This window comes from Phyllostomus discolor, chromosome 12 (assembly GCF_004126475.2).
Source record: "Phyllostomus discolor isolate MPI-MPIP mPhyDis1 chromosome 12, mPhyDis1.pri.v3, whole genome shotgun sequence".
NCBI classification, from domain to species: domain Eukaryota; kingdom Metazoa; phylum Chordata; class Mammalia; order Chiroptera; family Phyllostomidae; genus Phyllostomus; species Phyllostomus discolor.
The window spans coordinates 26,155,466-26,183,412 of NC_040914.2; the positions used below are offsets into that span (position 1 = coordinate 26,155,466).

The following is a 27,947-nucleotide window of genomic DNA, read 5'->3' on the forward strand; positions in this document are numbered from 1 at the left end:
TTTAATAGAAACACTACAATGCTTTTATTTTTAAAAAGCCAGAATAGTTACAGTATCTATAATAACAAAGAAACAGCAAATAACCAAAAGATACAGGCTGAGGACAGACCCAGGCCTGAGCTCAGGCTGATGTGGCCACAGGAAGCCCTCACTGAGCACAGTCCTGGAGTTATCACAAGCCCTGGGTGACCCTCAAGTCCCTAGGATCCCAGGTCCTGGTGGCACAAGGTTCTCCTGAAGCAGCAAGGACAAAGGAGCAATAGAGATAACCCAGCCGAGGAATGAGCAGGATGGGGATGGTCTCACCCCAGCTCTGCTAGGACAGGACAGGACCCAGGGGAGAGGACACAGGTCCCTGTGGGGTGAGTGGTCTGGTGACCACCTCCTCACATGATGCTGATAAGAACACAGACACATTCTGATGCTGGTTGCAGAAACAGCAGTCAGGGATCCTTAAAGTCCCAAGGGGAGGCTGCAATGACTGTTTTAGCACCAAGTCCCCTACAAGGCAGCTCTGTCACACTGGGAAAGAAAGTTGTCATGAACAAACTTAGGTCATTCTCAGGAGTGTCACATTCTCCCACAGCCCACCGCATCCTCAGAATGTCCCACTCTGAGAGTCCCCAAAACCCAATTGTGCCCCTTGGTCCCAAGACCCCCACTTCCTGCCCTCAGGGTCTCACCCTTAGGAGCTGTGAGAGACACATCAGAGGCCTGGGCACTGTCGCTGCCTGGGGAAGACACAACAGCAGAGTTACAGGGAGCCCCCCTCACAGACTCCAGCCCACACTCTCCCAAGGCTCCTAGACGTCACCTCCACAACACCCAGACTTACAGGCAGCCTGAATGTAGCTCTTCCTGCCTCTGCCTGAGGGAAGAAAACGTTCTGTGAGAAGTCAGGGGTAAAGCTGGGTTATATGATCCTAAAGGAGCCCCATACTTCTGAATCACAGGGAAGTTTCCACAACTGACTAAACCCCCAGGTTAGGATCAGGAATACAGGGAGAGTATGTGTGCTGGAACTGGACCAACCACCATCTGCATGGCTGTCCTCAGCAGAGACCTTCCCCTCTGACCTGGGACAGCTGGAAATCAGTCCCCATAGCTAGAATCATCAGCTCATAAATTTAACCTCCTGTTCCCATTGGCTTCACTAAAGAGTCAGTGTTAGGAAATAGGCCCCAGATGGACAAGCACCCATGTGGGGACATGATGCCCATTAAGGAGGCAGAGCACACTTCCACATGGGCTTGACCCCCAGGGGGACAGGCAACTGAGCCCCATCCCTTGCCCACCTGAGCACTTCCTCCTGCACAGCACAGCTCCAGTGACCACAGCTCCAAGGAGACCCAGGGCAGCATCGATGCCCATGATGGTGATGGTAGTCTGAGGAGGGGGTTCTGTGAGGGGAAGGTGAGAGGCCAACCTCAGGCCTGAGTCCTGACCCTGCTCAGGGACACCCTGAGGAGAGGCTCTGTGCCCACGTCCCCTCCTTACCCCATCTCAGGGTCAGGGGCCCAGGCAACCCCTGGTGCTGCACATGGCACATGTATCTCTGCTCCTCTCCAAGGGGCACGACCACAGCTGCCCACTTCTGGAAGGTCCCATCCCCTGCAGGCCTGGTCTCCACAAGCTCCATGTCCTGGGTCAGGTCCTTCCTGTCATGCTGCCAGGTCAGGGTGATGTCCGCAGGGTAGAAGCCCAGGGCCCAGCACTTCAGGGTGACCTCATGGTCAGAGATGGGGTGGTGGGTCATGTGTGTTTGGAGGGTAAGGGGAGGGTGAGAAAATTCAGGAACTTTGCCTGTTAATGGGACACTCCAGCAGTGCTCATGTGAGCACCCTGAGAGTGGACAGTACAGCAGGGGTCAGGGAAGGGAGACCAACACCCAGACACTAGCCTGGACAGATATTCTCTTGTGTCCTGAAAAGTTCCAGAGTCAGGGCAAGAACCCAGGGTAGGAGTGCCCGGGCCTTTAAGTGGTGACACAGCCTTAGGTGGAGGCAGAGTGAGTCTCCAGTGCTGGAGTCAGGCCCCCAGAGAAGGTCTCAGCCTCAGAACCAGGGAGAGGGTCCTGGTGCACCAGGTGCTGCAGGGTGTGAGGGAACAACTGTGGGGTGTTTTAGGAACAGGCTGGGTCCCTTACTGTCCTATAGAGAAAGCTGGGACCACGGTGAGTCACAGAATAACAAACCTGGGGGATTCTTCCCTCTCTGGAGACTGAGGGACATTCTGACACTGTCCCATTTTCCTCCTGTCCTTGTAGGAAGCCGCCCCAGCCCACAGATCCCCTCCTCGGGGATCTGGTACCTGCTCATAGCAGTGTCTCCTTCCCCTTTTCTAGGAACAGGCGGAGCCAACGCAAGCACAGGTCCCCTAGGACTCCCCGCCGTCGCTCTGCTGCAGGGGGCTCCACCAACTTGAGCCAGGTGATCCAGGCTGTCGTGTTGGTTGCGGTCCAAGAACACAGGTCCTCGTTCAGGGCGATGTAGTGTGTGCCGTCGTAGGCGAGCTGAGTGTACCCACGGAGGAAGTGCCCGTCCAATCTCACCACGCAGCCCCTCATTTCCTGGAGGGTGTGAGCCCCTGACCCCCGCCCCGGCGTCAGGTACCTCCACTAATTCCCACCGCAACCAGGAGTCTGCCCGGGACCAGACTAGTGAGGACCCGACTCGCGGTGTTGAACCCAAACTGAGATTTCAAACTGGTAAAGTCCCCATGGATTCCTTCTGGGTTGGATGTCCCGCGCCCCCTGCAGCCACTGAGTGACGCTCGGACCTGGATAGTCGGGCGACCCCGGCCTTTTGGTGGGGATGAGGGTCGGTGTGTATTTGCGCGCACGTGGCTCGCCGTCCTCGCTCTGGTTGTAGTAGGCGCGCAGATTGTTCACGTTCCCTCCGTACATCTTTTCGTAGTTTTTGGTGTCCGGTGTGTAGTCGTCCCAAAATTGTGGATGCTCCTGCTCCACCCACGGCTGCTCCATCCTCGGCACCCGCGGCTCCAGCCTCTGCCTCGCGGTGTCGCTGTCGAATCGCACAATTTCCGTGTCGTCCACGTAGCCCAAGACGATGTACTGGGACTTCCCGCTGCCGGGTCCGGACCCTGCGGTGCTGAAGACTGTCAGTGCCCTGGGGGCGGGAAGGACACTGGTCCTGGGTCCTTGGCTGTGGGGCGGTTAAGGGCACGAATCTGGGGAAAGGAAAGTGGGTGGGTGGTGAGAGGAGAGGGAAGGGGGCGGAGACTGGAGTTGGGAGTCCACGGGTCTGAGTCGCGGGTGCTGGAGGCGCGCTTTCCCCGGGTCCTGCGTCGTCAGCGCCTTGTCCCCTTGTTCCAGCCCTGGCACAGGCCGTCCCTCCTGACCCCGCACTCACCGGCCTAAGTCTCGGTAAGGGCCAGGGCACCCGAGAGCAGCAGCAGCAGCAGCGCTGGAGGCCCCTTGCCCCTCCCTGAGCGTCTAGGGAGACTGAGCTCTGTTTGTCCCTGAGACTCTATACCCAGAGCCTCGGTGACGCTGATTGGCTGCTCTAATGTTCGGACATCCAATGGGAGCGAGGACTGCGGAAGCCTTATGTGTATCCGGGAAGTAGCACCTGACTTAGGTTGTAAGAGGGAGAAGTGAAACCCGGAGGATAAGGGGACTCCTCAAACCTGTGAGTACCCCCCTCACCCCATCTCGGTCCTCCAGGTCTCATGCTAAGACCCTGCAGCCAGGTCTGGGGAGCCGGGACTTTGCACTGAGCCCCCTCCTACACGGAGAAATCTCTGTCCCTCTGTCTCCTTGAGTCCCGGACCACGGGCTGTTTTATTCATCGGGTCTCCCACGTTTTGGTTTCAGAACATCGATACTGCCTTACAAAATAGGGAGGACGGCCAGAATAATTATGTTTGTGTGCGTTATAGCTGTCAGTATTACCATAAGGAAAAAATAGTTTGAAAAATTATTTAGAATAACTTTAACAATCGATGACATGATCTTAACAGAAATAATAGTTTTATAAAAAGTAACTATTCCCCAAATAAAAAGTAGTGAGAAGAGTGGGTCTTCTTACATGTTACATTTTTTGGAAGTCTCAGAGCATGTCTCTATCACTAGAAGACAATTTTCATATTTACCGCTGGATTTTCATATTTGCTGCTGTGTTTCATTTACTATTTTGTTTTTTTGTATATGAAAAATACACAACTTCATACAAATATGCAGGAGGAGCATTTTAATAACCTTTTTAGATAAGTGTGGATATTCATCTTTGATGGTTCACTGAAGCTACACAAGTGGTAGTTCCTGAAAAGCTCTTGGGAAAGTGGAATCTGAAACAAATCCAATGAGTATTTCCTATTCTCTTACATTACTTGAGTGGCTCTTGTACTGATGCAGGATTATTTAAAGTAATGCATCGTTTCACTAATAATAGAGATCTTCCAGTGTTGCTGCATTTAATTGCACATCATCAAAAATCACAATTGTTAACATTACCACAGATCCCACTGGAAACAGTTGTCAGCTCTGGGAAGCTGTCTAGCTTACATGGTGACACATAAGTTTTCCAAAATTCTGTTTTTTTCTGCTCAGAGCTTGCATTTAGTCCAAACAAGTTCTGTCAGTTTTCAATTGCCAGTTGACATTTCTTGAGGGAGAAGCTCACGTTCATTTGAGAGAGTGTTTGCCAGTTCATCAAATCTCAGTGAGCACATTTTCTGTGTCTCTCATTCTCTTAAGTGAACTTGCTGTTCCATAAACAAGAAGCTGGCTCAGCCCTCACAGGTCACTTTCCTGGGCTTATGGCACTTGGGAATGAATGTAGCAGAAGTGTGTTTGTGTACTTTCCCAGTCATCATAGGAGATATTTTATTTTTTTATTCTTCACTTTTATTAAGGACAGTTAAAAAGTTAATCCAGCCCTGGCTGGCGTAGCTCAGTGGATTGAGCGCGGGCTGGGAACCAAAGTGTCCCAGGTTCGATTCCCAGCCAGGGTACATGCCTGGGTTGCAGGCCATAACCCCCAGCAACCGCACATTGATGTCTCTCTCTCTCTCTCTATCTCCCTCCCTTCCCTCTCTAAAAATAAATATAAATAAATAAAATATTTAAAAAAAGTTAATCCATTTCTAAATATATTCCAGGCATATTTATCTTCTTTTAATTATTTTATTTCTTTTTAAAAATACATTTTATTGATGATGTTATTACAGTTGTCTCATTTCCCCCCTTTCACTCCCCTCCACCCTGCACATCTTCTCCCATCCACATTCCCCCCTTTAGTTCATGTCCATGTGTCATAAGTTCTTTATCTTCTACATTCTACATTGCCCATACTATTCTTGCCCTCCCCCTGTATATTTTCTACCTACCATCTATGCTACTTGTTCTTTGTACCTTTCCCCCCTCTTGAGTGTCTTTTGAGTACTCCTATATGTGCATGAAGAATGTTTTCAAAGAACAAGTTACATAAAATCCCTTCACTTATGAAACTCCTGACAGATCATCCTCACATCACGACTTAAGATTCAGATTCTGACTCTCTTCACTGGGACCAACCATTTGCCTTAGAAATTCCTTTCTTGACAAGGGGAGCTGGAGTGTGTGGGCAAATCCTCCCACTGAAAAGGGGTAAAAACAGAATGTGCAATAAAAAAGTCACTTCTGAAAAGCAACAGAGAGTTGATGAGATACGAATGACTACACCCCAGAAGAAAGGAAAGACCCACTTGCCCTCCACAGAGGGCAGTGCCCTGAGTGGGGAGTGGGGGAAGGTGTGCAAGTTCATTGCCCAGAGCCCAGACATGGAGCCCAGCACTGTCAGCCCTGAGCTGAGCTTTTCACTTTCCTCCCCATCTGCCTTCACTTTTACACATGTCAGTAAAGTCTTTTAAATTAATTATGTACATAGATAATAGGCAATTTATATGATGAATGCATATTCCATGTAAAAATTATAAAATGTTAAAACCTATAAATGAGAAATAGTCACTAAAGTAAAGGAGTTTGTTCACCTGTGCACACGAAAGTCCGATATGATGCTGATAGGAGTTTTCATAAAAAAGAGTAAAGGCTCCAGGTCTGTTTCTCTCTCTCAGTCTCTCCCACTCTCATACCAATAACCACACCCTCAGTCTGACTCAAAAGAAAAGGCTTTGGGGTAGAAAAGTTTGCTCTGTTTGAACCAAATCCTACACTTCTTATTTACCGGGTCTCTTGAAGGTTTCATTTTCTGCTGTGTGGATTTATTGTACAAGTTTCTCTGTACAACAACGTGCTGTGCAGACTTGCAGCCCAGAAGCAACAGGCTGAGCCCTGCAGTCCAGATGAGTAGTAGGGAGACCATCCAGGTGTGAGAGCCTCTGTGCTGTTCACACAACGACAACATCACACAACCACATGTTTCTCAGGGTGGATCACCACCATTTGGGGGCACATGAATGAATGTAAGTGCATCAGATAAACATGGTGGACATCTTACACTTACACAATGTTGTGTGTGAATTCTATTTTAGCTTAACAGTAAAGTTCATGGTGGATGTTAAGTACAACATTGGCGTTCAGTGAAGGATCACTAAACAGTGTAATTAAGAATATTATAAACACTGACACCCACAGATTAGATTGTCAAGAGTCACTTCCAACAGCTCATGACCCCAGGAGCTATAGGATCCCTGAGCATCCTCAGTAAGGGGCAAAGAGCAAGAAAACCAGAAGTCAACCAGGGGAGGTCTGCACCCACCAGAGATGGGGGCCCACTCACACAGTGATGGAAAAAGTAAAAATGGAATTCAGCACATAGGAGCTGATACAGGTGACCACCAGCGCAGGACAGTGTGGGTGGCTCTGGTCACTGGAGGGCATTGGTGGCGGCTGTGGGATGTCAATATGCTGCAGCCTCTGGTGGTGTCTGTGCAGGTGAAGCTCCATGGAGATGCTCGACCAGACCATGAGGACAATGAACGTGACACAGGACATGACCCCCTGATAGCAGACACACTCAGACAGGTCTGGACAGTAGGGACAGAGATGGTCATTACTGAGATATCCCTCAAAAGCAGTGGGCAGGAGACAGGGAAAATGTCCCAGGTTCCCTGGGAAGGAGGTACTCAGCCCTAAGAAATGACAAAATACTGCCCTTTGCAACACATGGATGGACTTCGATAATATCATGCTGAGTGAAATAACTCAGTGAGAAAAAGCTAAGAACCCTATGATTTCTCTCACACATGAGACATAAACCTGAAACTCATGGACACAGACAGCAGAGTGGTGGTTCCCAGAGGGAAGGGGCTTGGGGGAGGAGGGGCCTCATACCTAGTGAGGGAAGATGGTTTGACTTTGGGTGGGGGCACCAAGTGCAATGTGCAGATCCTGTATTGTAGAAATGTGCACCTAAAACCTACATGATCCTCTGAACCAGTGTACCCCAATACATTTAATAAGAACACATCACAATACATTTAATAAAATACTCTAATAAGTTAATTAAGAAAACAAAAGTACATATAACATGCAGAAAAGAAAGAAACAATAAAATACCCAAAACAGGGGCTGAGGCCCAGACCCGGGGTGAGCCCAGGTTGATGTGGCCACCTGTGGCCCTCACTGAGCACAGTCCTGGAGCCACCACAAGGTCAGTGTGACATTCAAGTCCCTGAGATCCCAGGTATTGGTGGGACAAGGTTCTCCTCCAGTGGGAAGTACAAAATCACAAAGATGACCCAGCTGAGGAATGACCAGGATGGGGATGGCTTCACCCCATCTCTGCTAGGACAGGACTGTCCCCAAGGGAGAGGATGCAGTTGCTTGTGGGGAGGGTGGCCTGGGGACCTGCTCCTCCCATGCACTGATAAGGGTGCAGACAGGTTCACATGCTGGTTGCAGAAACAGCAGTTGTGGATCCTTAACATGTCAAGGTGAGTCTACAATGATCGCTTTAGCACCAACTCCATGGAAAAAAGTGTCACAAGGGGAAAGAGAGTTGTCATGAACAAACTCAAGTCAGTCTCAGAAGTGTCACTTTCCCTTATAGCCCACTCTGAGAATCCCCAAAACCCAGCTGTGCCCCTTGATCCCAATGACCACCACTTCATGCCCTCAGGGTCTCACCATTAAAAACTGTGAGAGACATTTCAGGGCTCTGGGCACTGTTGCTGCCTGGGGAAGACACAATAGCAGAGTTACGGGGTGAGAAAGCCCCCTCACAGATCTAGCCCACACTCTCCCAAGGGTCCCAGATGTCACCTCCCCAACACCCAGACTTACAGGTAGCCTTAGTGTAGCTCTCCCTGCCTCTGCCTGTGGGAAGAAAACATTCTGTGAGAAGTCAGGGGGAAGGCTGGGTCCCATGACCCTAATAGATCTCCATACTCCTGAAGCACAGGGAAGTTTCCAGAACTGTGACTGAACACCCAGGGTAGGATCAGGAAATACAGAGAAAGTACATGTTCAGGGATTAGACGAACTGCCCACTGTATGTCTGTCCTCAACAAGGACTTCCTGCTATGATCTGTGACAGCTAGGAATCAACCCCATCACTAGAACCATCAGGTGAGAAATGTGTCCTTCAGTATCCCATGGGCCTCATGGGAGAGTCCGTGTTAGGAAACAGACTCCAGATGCATAAGCACCCGTGTGGGGATATGATACCCATTAAGGAGGCAGAGCACACTTCCACATGGGCTTGACCCCCAGGGGGACAGGAAACTCAGCCCCCACCCCTTGCCCTCCTGAGCACTTCCTCCTCCACAGCACAGCTCCAGTGACCACAGCTCCAAGGAGACCCATGGCAGCAGTGATGCCAATGATGGTGATGGTGGTCTGAGGAGGGGGTTCTGTGATGGGAGGGGAAGAGGTCAATCTCAGGCCTGAGTCCTGACCCTGCTCAGGGACACCCTGAGGAGAGGCTCTGTGCCCACAACCCCTCCTCACCCCATCTCAGGGTCAAGGGCTCAGGCAGCCCCTGGTGCTGCACATGGCACGTGTATCTCTGCTTCTCTCCAGGGGGCATGACCACAGCTGCCCACTTCTGGAAGGTCCCGTCTCCTGCAGGCCTGGTGTCCACTAGCTCCATGTCCTCGGTCAGGTCCTCCCCTTCACGCTGCCAGGTCAGGGAGATGTCCTCAGGGTAGAAGCCCAGGGCCCAGCACCTCAGGGTGATCTCAAGGTCAGAGGTGGGGTGGTGGGTCACATGTGTCTTTGGAGGGTCTGAGAGGAGGGGTGAGAAAATTCAGGGACTTTGCATGGTCGTGAGACACTCCAGGAGTGCTCCTGTGATCACTGAGAGAGTGGACAGGACAGTGGGGGTGGGGAAAGGGAGTGCACAACCCAGACACTATTCTGGTCAGAGGCACATGGGATATTCTCCTATTTCCTGGAAAGTTCCAGAATCAGAGTGAGAACCTGGGGTAAGAGTGTCCAGGTGTCTGAGGGGAGACACAGACTCAGGTGGAGGCTGAATGACTCAGAAAAGCCAGAGTCAGGCCTCCAGAGAGGATCTCAACTAGTGAACCAGGGAGAGCGTCCTGGTGCACCAGGTGCTGCAGGGTGTGAGGGAACCGCTATGGGGTGTTTCAGGGAGAGACTGGGTCCCTTCGTGTCCTTTAGAGAAAGCTGGGACCGCGGTGAGTCACAGAGTAAGGACACCTGGGGGACTCTTCCCTCTCCAGAGCAGGAGGGACATTCTGACACTGCCCCATTTCCCTCCTCTCCTTGTAGGAAACCGCCCCAGCCCACAGATCCCCTCCTCAGGGGGGCTTGCGCCCTGGCACCTGTTCTTTGCAGCGTTTCCTTCCCCTTCTCCAGGAACAAGAGGAGCCGGCGCACGCATGTGTCCTCCAGGAAGAACCTCCTGACCTCTGCCTCAGGGACTTGCTTCAAGTTGCGCCCAGTGATCCGGTCCACTATGTCGACACGAGGACCTGCGCCCCGTGTTCCAGGAGCGCAGGTCCTCGTTCAGGTAGGCGTAGTCGTCGCCGTCATAGGCGAACTGGCTGTACCCGCGGAGGAAGCTCCCGTCAGACCCCACCACACAGCCAGTCATTTCCTGGAGGGTGTGAGACCCTGACCCCGCCCGCTCCTATGGTCATCAACGCACCACTGACCCCCACCATTTCCACGGCGCAGCCTGGGGGTGTTGTACAGACACAGAGACCCGGGGTGACCCCAGCCGGTCTCTGGGGATGGGGCTTGTACCAGGACCCGGTTGCGTGTGGCTCACCGTCCTCGCTCTGGTTGTAGTGGGCGCGCAGCTGGTTCAGGTCCGCTCTGCTCATCTCCAGACCTTGCTTGATTTCCCGCGTCTGGGCCTCCCCAAAATATGGATCCTTCTGCTCCAGCCACGGTACCCGGGACTCCCACTTCGGGTTTGCGGTGTCGCTGTCGAACCGCATGATCTCCGTGTGGTCCACGTAGCCGACCACTAAGTACCGGTTCTTCCCGCGGCCCGGTTCGTACACAGTGGTGTGGAAATAGCTCAGGCTGTGGTGGCCTGGGAGTGGGGAGGACGCGAGTCCGGGGTTTACTGTGCGCCGGGTGCTGGCGGGGGCCCGGGGTGGGGGAGGGGCAGGAGGGGGGGTTGGGGTCTGGGTGGAGGGTGCTGGGTTATCTCGGTCATGAGTCTTGGGCGTCCGGGGGTTCCGCTCGCTCCCGCCCCGCAGAGGCTGTTCCCTCCTGACCCGGCTCTCACCCGCCCAGGTCTTGGTCAGGGTCCAGGTTCCCGAGAGCAGCAGGAGAATTATCTGCGCCATCAGCAGACGTGGAGAGTCATTGAAGACTGACTTCCAAGAATCAGGGAGGCTTCCCACTGGTTCTCTGAGATAGAGAACTTCCCGCCCCTCCCTGAACGGGGGCGGGGGGCAGCTCTGCTTCCTCTGTAATTCTTAGAAAGGAAGGGGTTCGGGTCTCACTTTTACTATTTATGTCCCTCATTCCACTCTTTCCTGTCCTTTCATCACACTCAACAGGTCTCTGACAGTTGTTTGGCTTCTCAGGAAGTATCCCGCTCTCCTCACCTGATGTCACTTTAACTCTGTTACCCCCTTTACACCATGGAGACAGTTGTGTTGTGCTGACAGACCACCTACTGGTTCCTAGGAATGATTTACAGGAAACTCCTATTGATGGTGGTGCTTTAACTTGGTTACAGAGGGATGTTATCTGAAGGATGAACAGGGACATCACTGAGAGGGACATGCAGTAACTTCCATGGTGGACACAATCGAGAGCTCTCATCCACTGGAAATGAAATCTGGCCAGCACGCTGAACTCACTGCTCTAACTCAGGCTTGTCACCTGGGGAAGATCCTGTAGCCAATGTTTATCCTGAGAGTCGTGTGCACCTGGTGTATCTGTGACTGTGGGATGATGGGGAAGTGGGGAGGCCTCCTCACTTCCTCAGGGCAGCCAGCAAAGAAATGGAAAACTAGTTGCAGATTTATTCGATGCTACACAGGACCCCAAACAATGGGCCATTATCAAAATTCTGGGGCATTCTAAAGCTGCCACCATGGAAGGGAAAGGAAGTCATTTTGCTGATACTGAAGCTAAGCAGGCAGCATTGGACAGACACATTATCCAGACCCAAGAATGTGCTATTCATTCAGTAGAAGATGATCGTTTACAGTCTTAACAGACAGCTATGGAGGGAGAAAAGAGAGTCAGCAGCCGTGGTCTTGTGGCTGCATGTCTGTAAAACAGGAGAAATATTAATGGGTCCCCATTTCAAAAGTTGTTGTTATTACTGTTGGCAGAGGGACCATCCTCAACACCACTGGGCACATATGTCTGTAAATACTGCAGCCTCACTGCATCCTGGATGCTTGTGGGAAGCCCTATGGAATAGCCAACCCCTAGCTCATTTGGGGGTTACCATGGCCCATTTAACTGTGGGTGGGAAACTCAACAGTTGTGGGTGCATTCAGTGCACCCCAGCTGTTCCCTGGCCATGGCTGCCCAATGGCAACAATATTCCTGGTAGATCCAACCCCACTGGCCCTCTAAAAGAAATAAAATGTGGGTTCTACAAGGGTTAGGGGCTGGCCTTGGTGTTCTGGGACAAGCTCAACTTGCAGTTAATGAAGAACGTCATTCATTAGAAAAGACCCTTTACCTTAAATGGGTCCTGTAGAGGGAGTGCTGTTCCAGAAGCAGGAAAAGGATGGGAAGCGGCACAGAAGGACAATGAGGCCTGAGCTCCATGGACAAACAGACTGGACAGACTATAGAAACTCAGGCCCAGACCCAGCAGTGGGACCTACCTGCACCTGAGCTCCACAGGCCTGTTGTTAGAGCTGAGGCAGACACAGTCGGAAGCAGCTACAAAACCGTGGCCCCTGGAATGGGAGCAGGAGCCCAGACCAGACAGTCATGGGACTCATGTGGTCTCCCGGTTTGAAAAATCTTGGATGAAAAAATTTTGCACTGAGAAGAATACAACACAAGAGTTAGGGTGTGGGGGAGCTCCCCTCCTAGACTCCAGTCTACACTCTCCTGAGGGTCACAAATATCATCCCTTACCCCCAACACCCAGACTTACAGGCAGCCTGAGTTGCCTGTGGGAACACACTGGAAAGGAGCCCCATAGTTCTGAAGCACAGAGAAGTTCTGAGAACTCTGATTGAGCACCCAGGGTAGGATCAGGAAACATGGGGAAAGTTCATGTGCAGGGACTGGACCAACCGCCCTCAGCAGGGACCTTCCTATCTGGTGTGTGACAGACAGCTGGGAATCAGTCCTCATTGCTAGAACCATCAGGTGATAAATGTGTCCCTCACTTTCCCATGGGCCTCACTGAAGAGTTGGTGTTAGCAAATAGGTCCCAGATGGACAAGCACCCATGTGGAGATACGATGCCCATTAATGAGGCAGAACACATTTCTACCTGGGCTGACCCCCAGGGGGACAGGAAACTCAGCCCCACCTTTTGCACACCTGAACACTTCCTCCTCTACAGCACAGCTCCAGCCACCACAGCTCCCACGAGACCCAGGACAGCAGCGAAGCCCACAATGGTGACAGTGGTCTGAGGGAAGGGGGTTCTGGGAGGGGAACGTGAGAGTACAACCACAGGCCTGAGCCCTGACCCTGCTCAGAGATGCCCTGAGCCTCTAAGGCCTCTAAGCAAAGAGAGATTTAGGTGGAGGCTGATGACTCAGAAAATCCTGAGTCAGGCCTCCAGAGAGGGTCTCAGCCCCAGAACCAGGGACAATGTCCTGGTGCACCAGGTGCTGCAGGGTGTGAGAGAACCGCTGTGGGTGTTTCAGGGACAGGCTGGGTCCCTTATTGTCCTGTAGAAAAAGCTGGGCCCGCGGGTGAGTCACAGAATAAGGACACCTGGGGGACTCTTCCCTCTCTCGAGCAGGAATGGGATTCTGATGCTGCCCCATTCCCCTCTTCTCCCCGTAGGAAGCCGCCCAGGCCCACAGATCCCCTCCTCCGAGAGGCCTGCGCCCTGGTACCTGCTCGCAGCAGCGTCTCCTTTCCCTTTTCTAGGAAAAGGCGGAGCAACACAGGCACAGGTCCCCTAGGAGTCCCCGCCGTGGCTCTGCTGCGTGGAGCTCCGCCAACTTGTGCCAGGGGATCCTGGCCACTGTGTCGTTTGCGGTCCAGGAGCCCAGGTCCTCGTTCAGGGTGAGTAGTTGATGCCGTCGTAGGCGAACTGAGTGTATCCACAGAGGAAGCGCCCGTCCGAGCTCACCACGCAGCCCCTCATTTCCTGGAACGTGTGAGTCCCTGACCCCCGCCCCGGCGTCAGATCCCGTCACTTATTCCCACCGGGAGCAGGAGTCTGCCCGGGACCAGACTAGTGAGGACCCGACTCGCGATGTTGAAACCAAACTAATAATTCAAACAAGTTAAAGTCCCCTTGGATTCTTTCTGGGTTGCACGTCGCGCGCACCCCGCAGCCACTGAGTGACGCTCGGACCTGGATAGTCAGGGCAACCCGGCCTTTCTGTGGGGATGAGAGTTGGGTGGGTAACCAGGCCCACGTGGCTCACCGTCCTCGCTCTGGTTGTAGTAGGCGCGCAGATTGTTCACGTTCCCTCCATACACATTTTCGTAGTTTTTGGTGTCCCTTTTGTAGTCATCCCAAAATTGTGGATGCTCCTGCTCCACCCACAGCTGCTGCATCCTCGGCACCCGCAGCTCCATCCTCTGCCTCGCGGTGTCGCTGTCGAACCTCGCGATCTCCGTATAGCCGATGACTTTGAACTGCAACTTTCCGTGGCACGGTCTGCACAGCGCGGTGCTGAAGACTGTCAGCGTGTGGAGCCCTGGGGGCGGGAAGGACGCTCGTCCTGGGTTAGGCAGTGGGGAGGTTAAGGGCACGAATCCGGAAAAGGAAAGAGGGTGGGTGGTGAGAGGAGGGGGAAGGGGAAGGGGGGGCAGAGACTGGAGTTGGGAGTCTGTGGTCTATGAGTCACGGCTACTGGAGGCGCGCTTTCCTCGGGTCCTGCATCTGTGTCTGGTCCCCTGGCTCCTGCCCCGCGCAGGCCACAGGCTGTCCCTCCCTACCCCACACTCACTGGCCCAGGTCTGGGTCAGGGCCAGGGCACCCGAGAGCAGCAGCAGCAGGACACGGGGCCCCATAACAACCCAGACCCTGAGCGTCTGGGGAGAATTGAGTTCTGGTGGTTGGTGTTGACTTTATATCCAGAAGCACCGTGATGCTGATTGGCTGCTGTGATGTTCAGTGGGAGCGAGAACTGAGGAAGCATCATGTGTTTCCGGAAGTAGGACCTGACCTATGTTGTAAGAGGGAGAAGTGAAACCCGGAGGATAAGGGGACTCCTCAAACCTGTGAGTACCCCCCTCACCCCATCTCAGCCCTCCAGGTCTCATGCTAAGACCCTGCAGCCAGGTCTGGGGACCCGGGACTTTGCGCTGAGCCCCCTCCTACACGAAGTCTCTGTTCCTCTGTCTTCTCTTTGAGTCCGGGCCCACGGGCTGTTTTATTCATCCTGTCTCAAACATTTGGTTTCACAATGTCTATACTGCCTTACAAACTAGGGAGGAGGGTCAAAATAATTGTGTTTGTGTGCGTTATAGCTATCAGTATTACCATAAGGAAAAAAAGTTTAAAAAATATTTAGAATAACTTTAATAGCCTATGACATGTTAACAGAAATAATATTTTTATAAATCATAACTATTCCCCGAATAAAAAGTAGTGAGAAGAGTGGGTCTGCCTACATGTTACATTTTTATTGCAAGTGTCAGAGCTTGTCTGTATCATTAGAAGACTGCTGGATTTTCATATTTGCTGCTGTGTTTCATATACTATTTTGGTTTTTGTATATGAAAAATATAGAGCTTCATACAAATATGTAAGAGGACCATTTAAGTAATCTTTTTAGATAAGTGTGGATATTCATCTTTGTACACTAAAGCTACACAAGTGGTAGTTTCTGAAAAGCTCTTTGCAAAGTGGAACTTGAAACACCATCATTGAGCATTTCCAATTCTGTTACATTACTTCAGTGGCTCTTGTAGTGATGCAGGGTTATTTGAAAGTGATGCATTGTTTCACTAAATGATAAAGATCTCCTAGTGTTGGTGCATTAAATGACACATCATCAAAAATCACGTTTGTTAACGTTACTGCCGACCCCACTGGAAATGGTTGTCAGCTCTGGGAAGCTGTCTGGCTGCCATGGGGAGACACACATTTGCCAGAATCCTGGTTTTCCCCTGAGAGCTTCCATTCCATCCAGACAACAAGTGCTGTTCAGGTGTCAACTGCCTGTTGACTCTCCTTGAGGGAGAAGCTCACGTTCATTTGAGAGAGTGTTCACCAGTTCACCACACCTCAGTGATCACAGGTTCTGTGTGTCTCATTCTCTTAAGTGAACTTGCTGTTCCGTGAAGAAGAGGCTGACTCAGCCCTCACAGGTCACTTTCCTGCATTATGGTACTTGGGGATGAATGGAGCAGAAGTGTGTTTGTGCACTTTCCTGGTCATCATAGGAGATGCTGTATTTTTTTATTCTTCATTTCAGTTAAGGACAGTTAAGAAGTTAATCCATTTCTAAATGTATTCCAGATATATTTATCTTCTTTTAAAATAATTTTATTTCTCTTTTTAAAATATATTTTATTGATTATGCTATTACAGTCATCCCATTCCCCTCCCTTCACTCCCCTGTACCCTGCATACCCCTCCCACCCACATTCCCCCCTTTAGTTCATGTCCATATGTCATACATACAAGTTCTGTAGCTTCTACATTTCCTATACTATTCTTACCCTCCCCCTGTCTATGTTCTACCTACCATCTATGCTACTTAGTCTCTGTACCTTTTCCCCCTCTCTCCCCCTCCCACTCCCCTGTTCATAACCCTCGATATGATCTCCATTTCTGTGGTTCTGTTCCTGTTCTAGTTGTTTGCTTAGTTTGTTTTTGTTTTTGTTTTAGGTGTGGGTGTTAGTCATTGTCAGTTTGCTGTCATTTTACTGTACATGTTTTTGATCTTTTTTTTCTTAGATAAGTCCCTTTAACATTTCATATAATAAGGGCTTGGTGATGATGAACTCCTTTAACTTGACGTTATCTGAGAAGAATTTTATCTGCCCTTTCATTCTAAATGAAAGCTTTGCCAGATAGAGCAATCTTGGATGTAGGTCCTTGCCTTTCATCACTTGGAATACTTCTTTCCAGCCCCTTCTTGGCTGCAAGGTCTCTTTTGAGAATTCAGCTGACAGTCTGATAGGAACTCCTTTGTAGGTAACTGTCTCCTTATTTCTTGCTGCGTCTAGGATTCTCTCCATTTTAATCCTGGGTAATGTAATTATGATGGGCCTTGGTCCAATCACTTTCAAAAAACACTGCATTCCTCCTTGGGTCCAACTTCTTTGGGACTCTCTGAGCTTCCTGGACTTCCTGAAAGTCTATTTCCTTTGCCAGATTGGGGAAGTTCTCCTTTATTATTTGTTCAAATAACTTTTCCACTTGTTGCTGTTTCTCTTCTCCTTCTGGTGCCCCTGTAATTTGGATGTTGGAATGTTTAAAAATGTTCTGGAGGTTCTTAGGCCTCTCTTCATTTTTTTAAAATTCATTTTTCTTCCTTGTTTTCTGATTGGATGTTTCTTTGTTCCTTGTGGTCCACACCATTGATCCGAGTCCCAGTTTCCTGTCCATCACTATTGGTTTCCTGTATATTTTCCTTTATTTCACTTAGCATAGCCTTCATTTTTTTCATATAATTTGCGACCAAATTCAACCAATTTGGTGAGCATACTGATTACCAGTGTTTTGAACTGTGCATCTAATGGGTTGGCTATCTCTTTGTTGCTTAGTTGTATTTTTTCTGGCGCTTTGATCTGTTCTTTCATTTGGGCCATTTTGTCTTCTCTTGCTGTGCCTGTTATGTATGAGGGGCAGAGCCAAGTGTTTACCAGGGCAGGGCAACCCACCTTGCTGGGTTGTGACACTGTATGTGGGGCAGGTCTGAGAGGGAACAATGACGCTTGCTCTGCTGTCTGACAGATTTCAGTCACTTCCCCACTTCCCAGAAGCAAATTGGGCCCTTCTGGTGCTGATTCCTATGTGGGTGGGTTTCTGATCATTCTAGGTCCCTGTGGATCTCTCCAGAAAACTCTCCTGTGAGGCTGGGAGTTTCTCCTGCTGCTTCCTCAACCCCCACAGGTGTTTTCGGTCAGAGATTTGGGGCTTTATTTCCCTGCGCTGGAGTCCTGGGTTGTGCGGTTGGTCCTGTTCCCCAGGTTTGCCTGGTTCATCTGCAGTCAAATGTGTGACCTCTAGGTCAGCTAGTCACCTTGTCTGCCACTCCCCTTCATGCCCCTTCACCGTAGACCGCCTTGCTGGGTCCGCCAGCCACCCCCTTGCCAGAAGTCCTCTCTGCTGGGCTTCTGGTCTCTGCTCCTCCTACAGGTCTGTATGAGTGTTTCTTCTTTAATTCCTTGGTTGTCAGAATGCCATGCAGTTCCATTTTCTGTCAGTTCTGGTTGTTTTTCCTTTTTAAGTCGTTGTCCTTCTTTTGGTTGTGTGAGGAGGCACAGTGTGTCTACCTACACCTCCATCTTGGCCAGAAGTCCTTCTTTCTCATGTGCAGTTGATGTACAATATTATATTAGTTTCTGTACAACTCTGTGATTAGACATGTATATAAATTACAAACTGATATCCCCGATAAATCTAGTACCCATCTGGCACCATTTGTAGTTATTAAAATATTAATGACTATATTCCCTGTGCTGCACTTTACATCCCCCTGATTATCCTGTAATGACCAATTTGTACTGCTTAACCCCTTCACCACTTTCACCTGGCCCACTCACCCCCTCCCATCTGGTAAACATCAGTCTGTTCCCTGTATCTATGAGTCTCTTTCTGTTCTGCTCAATGACTTAATTGATAGATTCCACATGGAAGTGCAATCACCTGGCATTTGTCTTTCTCTGTGTGATGTATTTCACTCAGCACAACATCGTCCATGCATGTTGTTGCCAATGGAGAGATTTCATGCATGTTTGTGGCTGAGTCATACTTCGTGGTGTAGATGCACCACTTGTGTGTTTTCCATTCATCTATTGAAAAATGCTTAGGTTGCTTCCATATCTTGGCTATGGTAAATAAGGCTGCAGTGAACATATGGATGTGTATGTCTTTTCCGTGTAATGATTTGGGTTTCTTCAGATAAATACCCAGAAGTGGAAATGCTGGGTCCTTCCTTCTCTGTGTCTCCTTATGTCACCTTTGTTTTCAAGTCTGTGTTGTCTGGTGTACTCATTGCTACCCTAGCTTTGTTTATTTGCTGGTTCCATGTTCCTGAAATGTACTTTACATTCCTCCTCTTCCAGTCTGTGTGTGTGTCCTTCAGACTGAGTCTCCTGAAGACAGCACAGGTGAGGGTCTTGTTTTCCTATTTAGAGCAATTAATCCATTTTTATTTACAATAAATTTTGATAGACATGTATTTTTTGCCATTTCATTATGGGTATTTTTATTTTTTTCTTCTTGTTGTTCTAAAAGAAGACCCTTTGACATTTCTTGTGATACTGGTTTGGTGGAGATAAAGTCCTTTGTCTTATTCTGGTCTGGGAAGTGCTTTATTACTCTGGCATTTTATTTGCCCATCTTCAATTCAATATCTAAAATATTTACAACTCAGCCCAGGCTGGTGAGGCTTAGTGGATTAAGTGCTGGGCTGATAAGCAAAGGGTGGCCAATTTAGTACCAGTCAGGGCACATGCCTGCCTTGCTGGCCGGGTCCCTAATAGGGGGTGCACAAGAAGCAATTACACATTGATGTTTCTCTCCCTCTCTCCCTCCCTTCTCCTCTCTAAAAATTAAAAAAAAAAATGACAGCTGAGTGAAAACATAAAGAATATTAAGAAACAATTTGAAAAAGAATAAATGTCTATGGTAAACAATTATATTTGTAATAAATGTATGTAAGCAAAACCGAGGATGCAGAATAAGAAAAATAGGAAGAAAATAAAAATCTATCAGTTTGGCAAAGATGAAAGCAAATGGTGAGCGTATCAGCCCGGGAGTGGGAAACACATTATGTTATAAAGTTTGAAGGTATTGAAAAGTGGGACAAAACCCCTGAAGGATGCTTTTGTAAAAGGTCTCAGGAATTTAAATGTGCTTACATTTTGACACAGAAATTCCTCCTTTAGGAATTTGTCCAAAGAAGATAATCACATATGTGTGTGTGTGTATGTATATATATATGTATATGTATATATATATATATATATATATATATATATATATATGGATATTTGTTGTGTGGTGGTTTTATGGAGGCAAAAGGGTGGAATGTCACCAAATGATACAGTCAACAGAATGACGGTAACTGTGTACACAGGATGCTCACGGTGTCTCAGGCAGCACCCTGGGATCTGCACAGAGACTGTTAGAAATGTCCAACAATCTAAAAATTGTTAGAGTAGAGGTGGGAGGAGCTGGATGATCTAATCCAAGTGCCCTTATTTGATGCTGCATTTTACAGGGGGCTGAGTTGGACCAGACTGCAGCCTGGGCAGGGGAGCGGGAGGCAAGAATGGGGTTTTTAAAAGAGAAAGCACAGGGATTGTAGGGGGGTAGGGGAGGGTTTCTTGTCATGTACTTCTGGGCTGTTTTCTCAGGGTTGCAGGATGTGAACCAGGGCAGTAGGGAAGCTAAAGAGCCAGGCTGTTCCCAGGTACAGGAAGGTCAGTGTGAGCACTGGCCATTAGAGCTGGCATCAGATATGTATTGGGGGAGGTGGGAGGGAGTTTCTATTAAGTCTCAGGCTACCAGGTGAGTTGGGACCACTGAGTCATGAGCAGTTTGGTGGGTCAGAGAACTGAGCTGAGAGAGAAACAGTGATGTGAGGGGGAAACACAATAGTTGTGTTTCTCCCTTGGGCACCTGGACTGGGGATTGTACACTAAACCTACCTATGGGCCCTGACCAGGGAGGGGTCAAACCCACAACCTATGGTTGCATAGGACAATACTCCAACTCACTGAGCCACCCACCCAGGGCTGACATAGATTCTTTGGTGAAGTGTCTGTCTAGAGTACTGATCACTTTGTATTGAGTTGTTGTTTTCTTCTTGTTGAGTGTCAGGATTCTTATGTATATTCTAAAACAATGATTTGCAAATATTTTCTCCCAGCCTGGGGCCTGAGCTGTTTGTACACACATAACAGCAACATTAATGCACAGATGGATTTTCCCGGCAGGAGGAAGCAGAAGTGACTCACTGAGATGGTTTCCAGGTAGAGGACTGAGGTGACTGAAGGGGCAGGGGGACAATGTAACTCATTCAATTTTGTATATTCTTGAGAGTCTTTTTTAAAAATATATTTTATTGGTTTTGCTATTACACTTGTCCCATTTTCCCCACTTCCCTCCCCTCCACCCTGCACACCCTCTCCCACCCACATTCCCCCCTTCAGTTCATGTCCATGTGTCATAAGCTCTTTATCTTCTACATTTCCCATAGTACTCATGCCCTCCCCCTGTCTATTTTCTACCTACCGTCCATGCTACTTATTCTCCGTACCTCCTCCCCCTCTTGAGAGTCTTTTGAGTACTCCTATATATGCATGAAGAATGTTCTCAAAGAACAAGTTACAAAAAATCCCTTCACTTATGAAACTCCTGAGAGATCATCCTCGTATCACAACTTAAAATTCAGATTCTGACCCTCTTCACTGGGGCCAAGTGTTGGCCTTAGAAATTCCTTTCCTCACAACAAGGGCTAGAGGGTGTGCCCAAATCCTCTCACTGAAAAAGGGTAAAAATGCCATGTGTAATAAAAAAAGTCACCTCTTAAAAGCAACAGATCATTGAGGAGATGAGAATGACCATGGCCCAGAAGAAGGAAATGACCCAGCTTGGCCTCCACAGAGGGCAGCATCCTGAGTGAGGAGTGGGGGAAGGTGTGTAAGTACATTGTCCAGAGCCCAGATATGGAGCCCAGCACTGTCAGCCCTTAGCTGACCTCTCCACTTTCCTCCCTGTCTGCCTTCCCTTCTGTACATGTAAACAACACTTTTTAAATTAATTATGTGCATATAGATAATAGGCAATTTATATGATGAATGCATATTCCATGTAAAAATTATAAAATGTTAAAACCTATAAATGAGAAATTACAACTAAAGTAAAGGAGTTTGTTCACCTGTGCACACGAAACCCCATATGATGCTAAAGAAGTTTTCATCAAAAAGAGTAAAGGCTCCTGGTCTGTTTCTCTTTGTCAGTCTCTCCTACTCTCATACCAATAACCACACCTTCAGGGTAAGGTTAAAAAAGGAAAACCTTTGAGGTAGGAAAGTTTGCTCAAAGTTTGAACCAAATCCTACACTTTGTCTTTACAGAGTCTCTTGAAGTTTTCATTTTCTGCTGTGTGGATTATTGTACAAGTCGCTCTGTAGAACAACGTGCTGTGCAGACTTGCAGCCCAGAAGCAACAGGCTGAGCCCTGCAGTCCAGGTGAGCAGCAGGGAGACCATCCAGGTGTGAGAGCCTCTGTGCTGTTCACACAACCACAGCATCGCACAACCACACATTTCTCAGGGTGCATCACCACCTTTAGGGGGCACATGAGTGATGTAAGTGCATGAAATAAACACACTGGGCACCTTACACTTATACAGGTTGTGTGTCAGTTATATTTTAACTTAACAATCAAGTTCTAATGGGTTTTATGTACAACTTTGGCATTCTGTGAAGGATCACTGAACAATGTAATTAAGAATATTGTAAACACTGACACCCACAGATGAGATTGTCAACAGCCACTTCCAACAGTTCATGACCCCAGGAGCTCTAGGATCCCTGAGCATCTGCCACGAGGGGCGAGGAGCAGGAGAACAGGAAGCCAGCTAGGGTAGGTCTGCACCCACCAGAGATGGGGGCCCTCTCACACAGTGATGGAAAAATTGGAAATGGAATTTAGTGCATAGGAGGTGACACAGGTGACCACCAGCATGAGCACAATGTGGGTGGCTCTGGTCACTGGAGGGCATTGGTGGCTGCAGGGGTATGAATGTGCTGCAGCCTCTGGAGGTGTCTGTGCGGGGAAACACCATGGAGACGCTGGACCAGACTGTGAGGACAGTGAACGTGACACAGGACATGACCCCATGAGGGCAGGCACAGTCAGGCAGGTCTCCATAGTAGGGACTGAGATGGTCATTACTGAGATGTCCCTCAGGAGCAGTGGGCAGGAGACAGGGAAAATGTTCTAAGTTCCCTGGGGAGGAGGTACTCAGCCCTAAGAAATGACAAAATACTGCCCTTTCCAACAACATGGATGGACCTCAAGAATATCATGCTAAGTGAAATAAGTCAGTGAGAAAAAGCTAAGAACCCTATGATTTCTCTCACACATGGGACATAAACTTGAAACTCATGGACACAGACAGCAGTGTGGTGGCCCCCAGAGGGAAGGGGGTTGGGGGAGGAGGGGCCTCATACCTGGTGAGGGAAGATGGTTTGACTTGGGAGGTGGGCACACAGTGCAATGTACAGATCCTGTATCGTAGAAATGTGCACCTGAAACCTACATGATCCTCTTAACCAAGGTACCCCAATACATATAATAAAAACACACCCCAATAACCTAATAAAAATGTGCCATTAATTTAATAAGAAAATAAGAATACATACAACATGTACAAAAAGAAAGAAACAATAAAATACTGAAAACAGAGGCTGAGGGCCAGACCCAGGCCTGAGCTCAGGCTGACACGGCCATAGGAAGCCCTCACTGAGCACAGTCCTAGAGTGAGGACGAGGCCTGGGTGACATTGAAGTACCTGAGATCCCAGGTCCTAGTGGGACAAGGTTATCCTGAAATGGCAAAGACAAAGGAGCAACAAAAATGATCCAGATGAGAAATGACCAAGATGGGATGGTCTCACTCCAGCTCTGCTAGGACAGGACAGGACCCAGGGGAGAGGACACAGGTCCCTGTGGGGAGAGTGGTCTGGTGACCTGCTCCTCACATAATACTGATGAAAACGCAGACCCATTCTGATGTTGGTTGCAGAAACTCAGTCAGGGATCCTGAAAGTCCCAAGGGGAGGCTGCAGTGGCTGTTTTAGCACCAAACCAGGACAAGGCAGCTCTGTCACGCTGGGAAAGAAAGTTGTGATGAACAAACTCAGGTCAGTCTCAGAAGTGTCACATTCTCCCACAGCCACCACAGCTCAATTGTCCCACTGTGGGGATCCCCAAAATCCAGTTGTGCCCCTCAGTCCAAATACGCACCCACTTCCTGCCCTCAGGGTCTCACTGTCAGGAGCTGTGAGAGACACATCAGAGCCCTGGGCACTGTCACTGCCTGGGGAAGACACAACAGCAGAGTTATGGGTGGGGGAGCCCCCCTCACAGATCCAGCCCACACTCTCCCAAGGGTCCCAGACGTCACCTCCCCAACACCCAGACTTACAGGCAGCCTGAGCATAGCTCTTCCTGCCTCTGCCTGTGGGAAGAAAATGTTCTTTGAGAAGTCAGGAGAAAGGCTGGGTCCTCTGACCCTAAAGGAGCCCCACTCCTGAACCATGAGGAAGGTTTCAGAACAGTGATTCAACAGCAAGAGTAGGATCAGGAAATACGGGGAAAGTACATGTGCTGGGATTGAACATAACACCCCTCTGGACATCTGTCCTCAGCAGGGACCTTTCCCTCTGACCTGGGACAGCTGCGTATCAGTCCCCATTGCTAGAATCATCAGGTGATAAATGTGTCTGTCACTTTCCCACGGGCCTCACTAAAGAGTCAGTGTTAGGAAACAGGCCCCATATGGACAAGCACCAGTGTGAGGACACAATGCCCTTTAATGAGGCAGAACTCACTTCCACCTGGGCTTGACCCCCAGGGGGACAGGGAACTCAGCCCCACCCCTTGCCCACCTGAGCTCTTCCTCCTCCACAGTACAGCTCCAGTGGCCACAGCTCCAAGGAGACCCAGGACAGCAGCAATGCCCATGATGGTGATGGTGGTCTGAGGAGAGGGGTCTACAAGGGGAAGGTGAGAGCTCAACTTCAGGCCTGAGTCCTGACCCTGCTCAGGGACACCCTGAGGAGAGGCTCTGTGCCCATATCCCCTCCTCACCCCATCTCAGGGTCAGGGGCTCAGGCAGCCCCTGGTGCTGCACATGGCACGTGTATCTCTGCTCCTCTCCAGGGGGCACAGCCACAGCTGCCCACTTCTGGAAGTTCCCGTCCCCTGCAGGCCTGGTGTCCACCAGCTCCATGTCCTGGGTCAGGTCCTCCCCATCACGCTGCCAGGTCAGGGTGATGTCCGCAGGGTAGAAGCCCAGGGCCCAGCACTTCAGGGTGACCTCATGGTCAGAGATGGGGTGGTGGGTCAGGAGTGTTTTTGGAGGGTCTGAGGGGACAGTAAGAAAATTCAGGGACTTTGCATGGTCATGGGACACTCCAGCAGTGCTCATGTGACCATCCTGAGAGTGGACAGGACAGCGGGGTGGGGGAAGGGAGTGCACCATTCAGACACTAGCAGGGACAGAGGCATTGGAGATAATCTCCTATTTCTTGGAAAGTTCCAGAAAAAAAGTGAGAACATAGGGTAGGAGTACCTAGGTCTCTAAGGGGAGACACAGACTCAGGTGCTAGTTGATGAGTCAGAAAAGCCCAAATCAGGCCTCCAGAGAGGGTCTCAGCCTGAGAACCAGGGAGAGTGTCCTGGTGCACCAGGTGCTGCAGGGTGTGAGGGAACGGCTGTGGGGTGTTTCAGGGAGAGGCTGGGTTCCTTATTGTCCTGTAGGGAAAGCTGGGCCGCCGGGGGAGTCAGAAAATAAGGAAATCCGGGGGACTCTTTCCTCTCCCGAGGAGGAAGGACATTCTGACACTGCCCCAGTTCCCTCCTCTCCTTGTAGGAAGCCACCCCAGCCCACAGATCCCCTCCTCGGGGAGGCCCACACCCTGGTACCTGCTCGGAGCAGGGTCTCCTTCCCCTTTTCCAGGAGCAGGCGGAGCCGGTGCACACACGTGTCCTCCAGGAAGACCCTCCGAACGTCTGCGTCAGGGACCCGCACAATGTTGCTCCAGCTGATCCCCGCGGCTGCATCTGCATTCCAGGCGCGCAGGTCCTGGTTCAGGGCGACGTAGTCGGCGCCGTTGTAGGCGAACTGACTGAATCCGTGGAGGAAGCGCTGGTCCTCCGACTCCACAACGCAGCCTGTCACTTCCTGCCAAGCAGAGGACACTGACCCCGCCCCGAGGTCAGCAGCGACCAATGAAACAGGCGCCTAGGAAAGTTCCGCGCGACCCAGTGCCCCCGGCAGTAATCCTAAACTGAAAGTGATACAGACTGAAAATCCCCGCGTGGTGTTCGGGGTTGGGACACCTGCGGGTCCCACCTGGTCGGGGTGACTCTGAGACTCTCAGATTCGGGGTGAAGGCGGCCCGTCCATGGGGATGGGGGTATCGCCAGGACCCGGGCGCGCGTGGCTCACCGTCCTCGCTCTGGTTGTAGTGGGCGCTCAGCTTGTTCAGGTTCGCTCTGCTCCACTGTTCGTTGTGCTTGATCTCCCGCGTCTGCTCCTCCCAAAACTGTGCGCCTTCCTGCTCCACCCACAGCTGCTCCATCCACAGCACCCGAGGCTGCAGCCTGGGACTCGCGGCGTCGCTGTCGAACCGCAGGATCTCCGAGTCGTCCACGTAGATGTCGACGATGTACCGGTGCTGTCCGCGGCCGGGTCCGTACAAGGCGGTGTGGAAGTATCTTAGGCTGTGGGGGTCTGGGGGCGGGTAGGACGTTTGTCCTGGGTCCCCGGTGGGGCCGGCAGCGGCAGGGGCCCCATGGGTTCAGGGGCAGAACGAAAGGGGGGCTGCGGTTGGAAGGAGGGGCGGGGGAAGGGGACAGGCCTGGGGCAGAAGTCGGAACTCTGGGGTCTGGGTCCGGGGAGCTGTGTTCCTTCCGAATCCCCACGCTCCTGCCCCGCACCCTGGCCATTCCCTCCCGACCCCGCACTCACCAGCCCAGGTCTCAGTCAGCGCCAGGACCCCCAGGAGCAGCAGGAGCAGGGGTCTGGGTCTCATGACCCATATCACCCGGGTCTGGGAGACAGAGAACAGTTATCTTGAGGAGTTGATACTGAAACCACAGTGACGAGAATTGGTTGCTCTATAATTCAGGTGCCCACGGGGGTGGGAACTGAGTCAGCCTCATGAAACCCCCCGGGGCTGGGGAACCCAGAACTGTGCCCTGAGCCCTTCTCGTGAACTCTTTCCACCTCCCTGTGGGGCGGGTGCGGGGGTGGGGGGAGACCCAGGTCTGCTACCTCTAAGCTCCATAACCAGACACATGTGACAGTTGTGGCGTTCTCTTAAGTATTTGTGTTCCTCATTCTGCTGACTCTTCACTGATCTCTCACCCCACTCGCCACGTCTCCGCCTGTCCTTTGGCTTCTCAGGAAGTGTCCTGCTCTCTGCACCTGATGTGACTTTAACTCGGTGTGATCACCTTAACCCTGCACCTGTTACCCCCTTTACACCATGGAGACAGTTGTGTTGTGCTGACTGACCACCTACTGGTTCCTAGGAATGATTTACAGGAAACTCCTACTGATGCTGCTGCTTTAACTTGGTTACAGAGGGATGTTATCTGAGAGATGACCAGGGACATTAGCGAGCATGACATCCAGTAACTTCCATGGTGGACATAATGGAGAGCTCTCATCAACTGGAGGTAAAATCTGCCCAGCATGCTGAACTCAGTGCTCTAACCCGGGCTTGTCACCTGGACGAAGATCATGGTTCTGAATGATGGTTGTTTGCAGTGCAGTTGTGATTCTGATGTAGCTGTAGGGTCATGAAAGCACTCCATTTATCTTCATAGCCATCTTGACTGGAAACCAAGAGTTTTAAAACTGTTGATTCAAGGAAGATGATTTAGTAAAGGTAATATTTTTCAATCCTTCAACCATGTCGTTCTAAAGTGACACTGGTTTTGTTGTCTAGTCTGTGAGGGGGGGTGGTGAGGAATGCCTGCTAATGCAGCTGGGTGTCCCAGTCTCTGTTCTTGCTAAGTTTACCTCTGTGCACATGTGGGCACAGTGACAAAGCAAGGATGTCCTTAACCTATGAAAATAGTTTTGACCTTATAGATCCCGTGAAAGGGTCTGAGAAACTTCAAGAGTTCCAGGGAGCACACTTTGAGAATGGTTGTTCTGGGTAAACCATGGGGAGTCTCGCCGCTGTCCTCCTCACTTCCTAAAGTCCCTCTCCTTGAGGTGGCATCCGTGCATCACCACACTCTGCTGAAAACATTGCCCCTGGGTTCTTCTAGAAGAAAGCTCACCCCCTGGAAATGAGATTTCAGAGAGTGTCCTCAGTCTGGGAAGGCAGGTGGGGGGACAGGTGTTTCCTGTTTGGAACTGATTATAGCCTGTGCTCGAAGTCACGAGACCCACAGAAACCTAGTTTTGTTTGTTATACAGCAGCTTCATGTGTATTTCTGTCCCAGACAGAAGAT

The 27,947-nt window shown here is 50.3% G+C and overlaps 1 protein-coding gene across 2 annotated transcripts; it reads right to left on the reverse strand.

Moving 5' to 3' along the window:
- Positions 1–26,612, reverse strand: LOC114510850 (patr class I histocompatibility antigen, A-2 alpha chain-like). 2 transcript variants are annotated; one of them, XM_036013351.1, is made up of 9 exons: positions 26,449–26,605; positions 25,927–26,211; positions 25,401–25,676; positions 9,173–9,187; positions 1,498–1,758; positions 1,296–1,400; positions 836–868; positions 684–731; positions 1–522 (listed from the first exon to the last, which is right to left on the reverse strand). In XM_036013351.1, the coding sequence occupies exons 1-9, from the start codon at positions 26,510–26,512 to the stop codon at positions 518–520; spliced, it is 1,092 nt and encodes a 363-aa protein (XP_035869244.1). In that variant the 5' UTR covers positions 26,513–26,605; the 3' UTR covers positions 1–517. The 2 variants fall into 2 exon arrangements, with proteins under 2 accessions (XP_035869244.1, XP_035869245.1); XM_036013352.1 differs by lacking the exons at positions 836–868; positions 1,296–1,400; positions 1,498–1,758; positions 9,173–9,187 and adding exons at positions 23,899–23,931; positions 24,362–24,466; positions 24,564–24,839 and having other exon boundaries at positions 26,449–26,612.
- Between the last annotated feature and the right edge of the window lie 1,335 nt (positions 26,613–27,947).

Bases quoted from the DNA above. Each gene is read 5' to 3' on its own strand.
- LOC114510850 (XM_036013352.1), bottom strand. From the start codon at position 26,512: ATGAGACCCAGACCCCTGCTCCTGCTGCTCCTGGGGGTCCTGGCGCTG. The intron at 24,840-25,400 runs GTACCAGGGTGT...CTGTCCCCTCAG, and splicing joins GGAGACCCTGCTCCGAGCAG to ACCCTCCAAAAACACTCCTG. The intron at 24,467-24,563 runs GTGAGGAGGGGA...TTCCCCTTGTAG, and splicing joins GCCCCTGACCCTGAGATGGG to ACCCCTCTCCTCAGACCACC.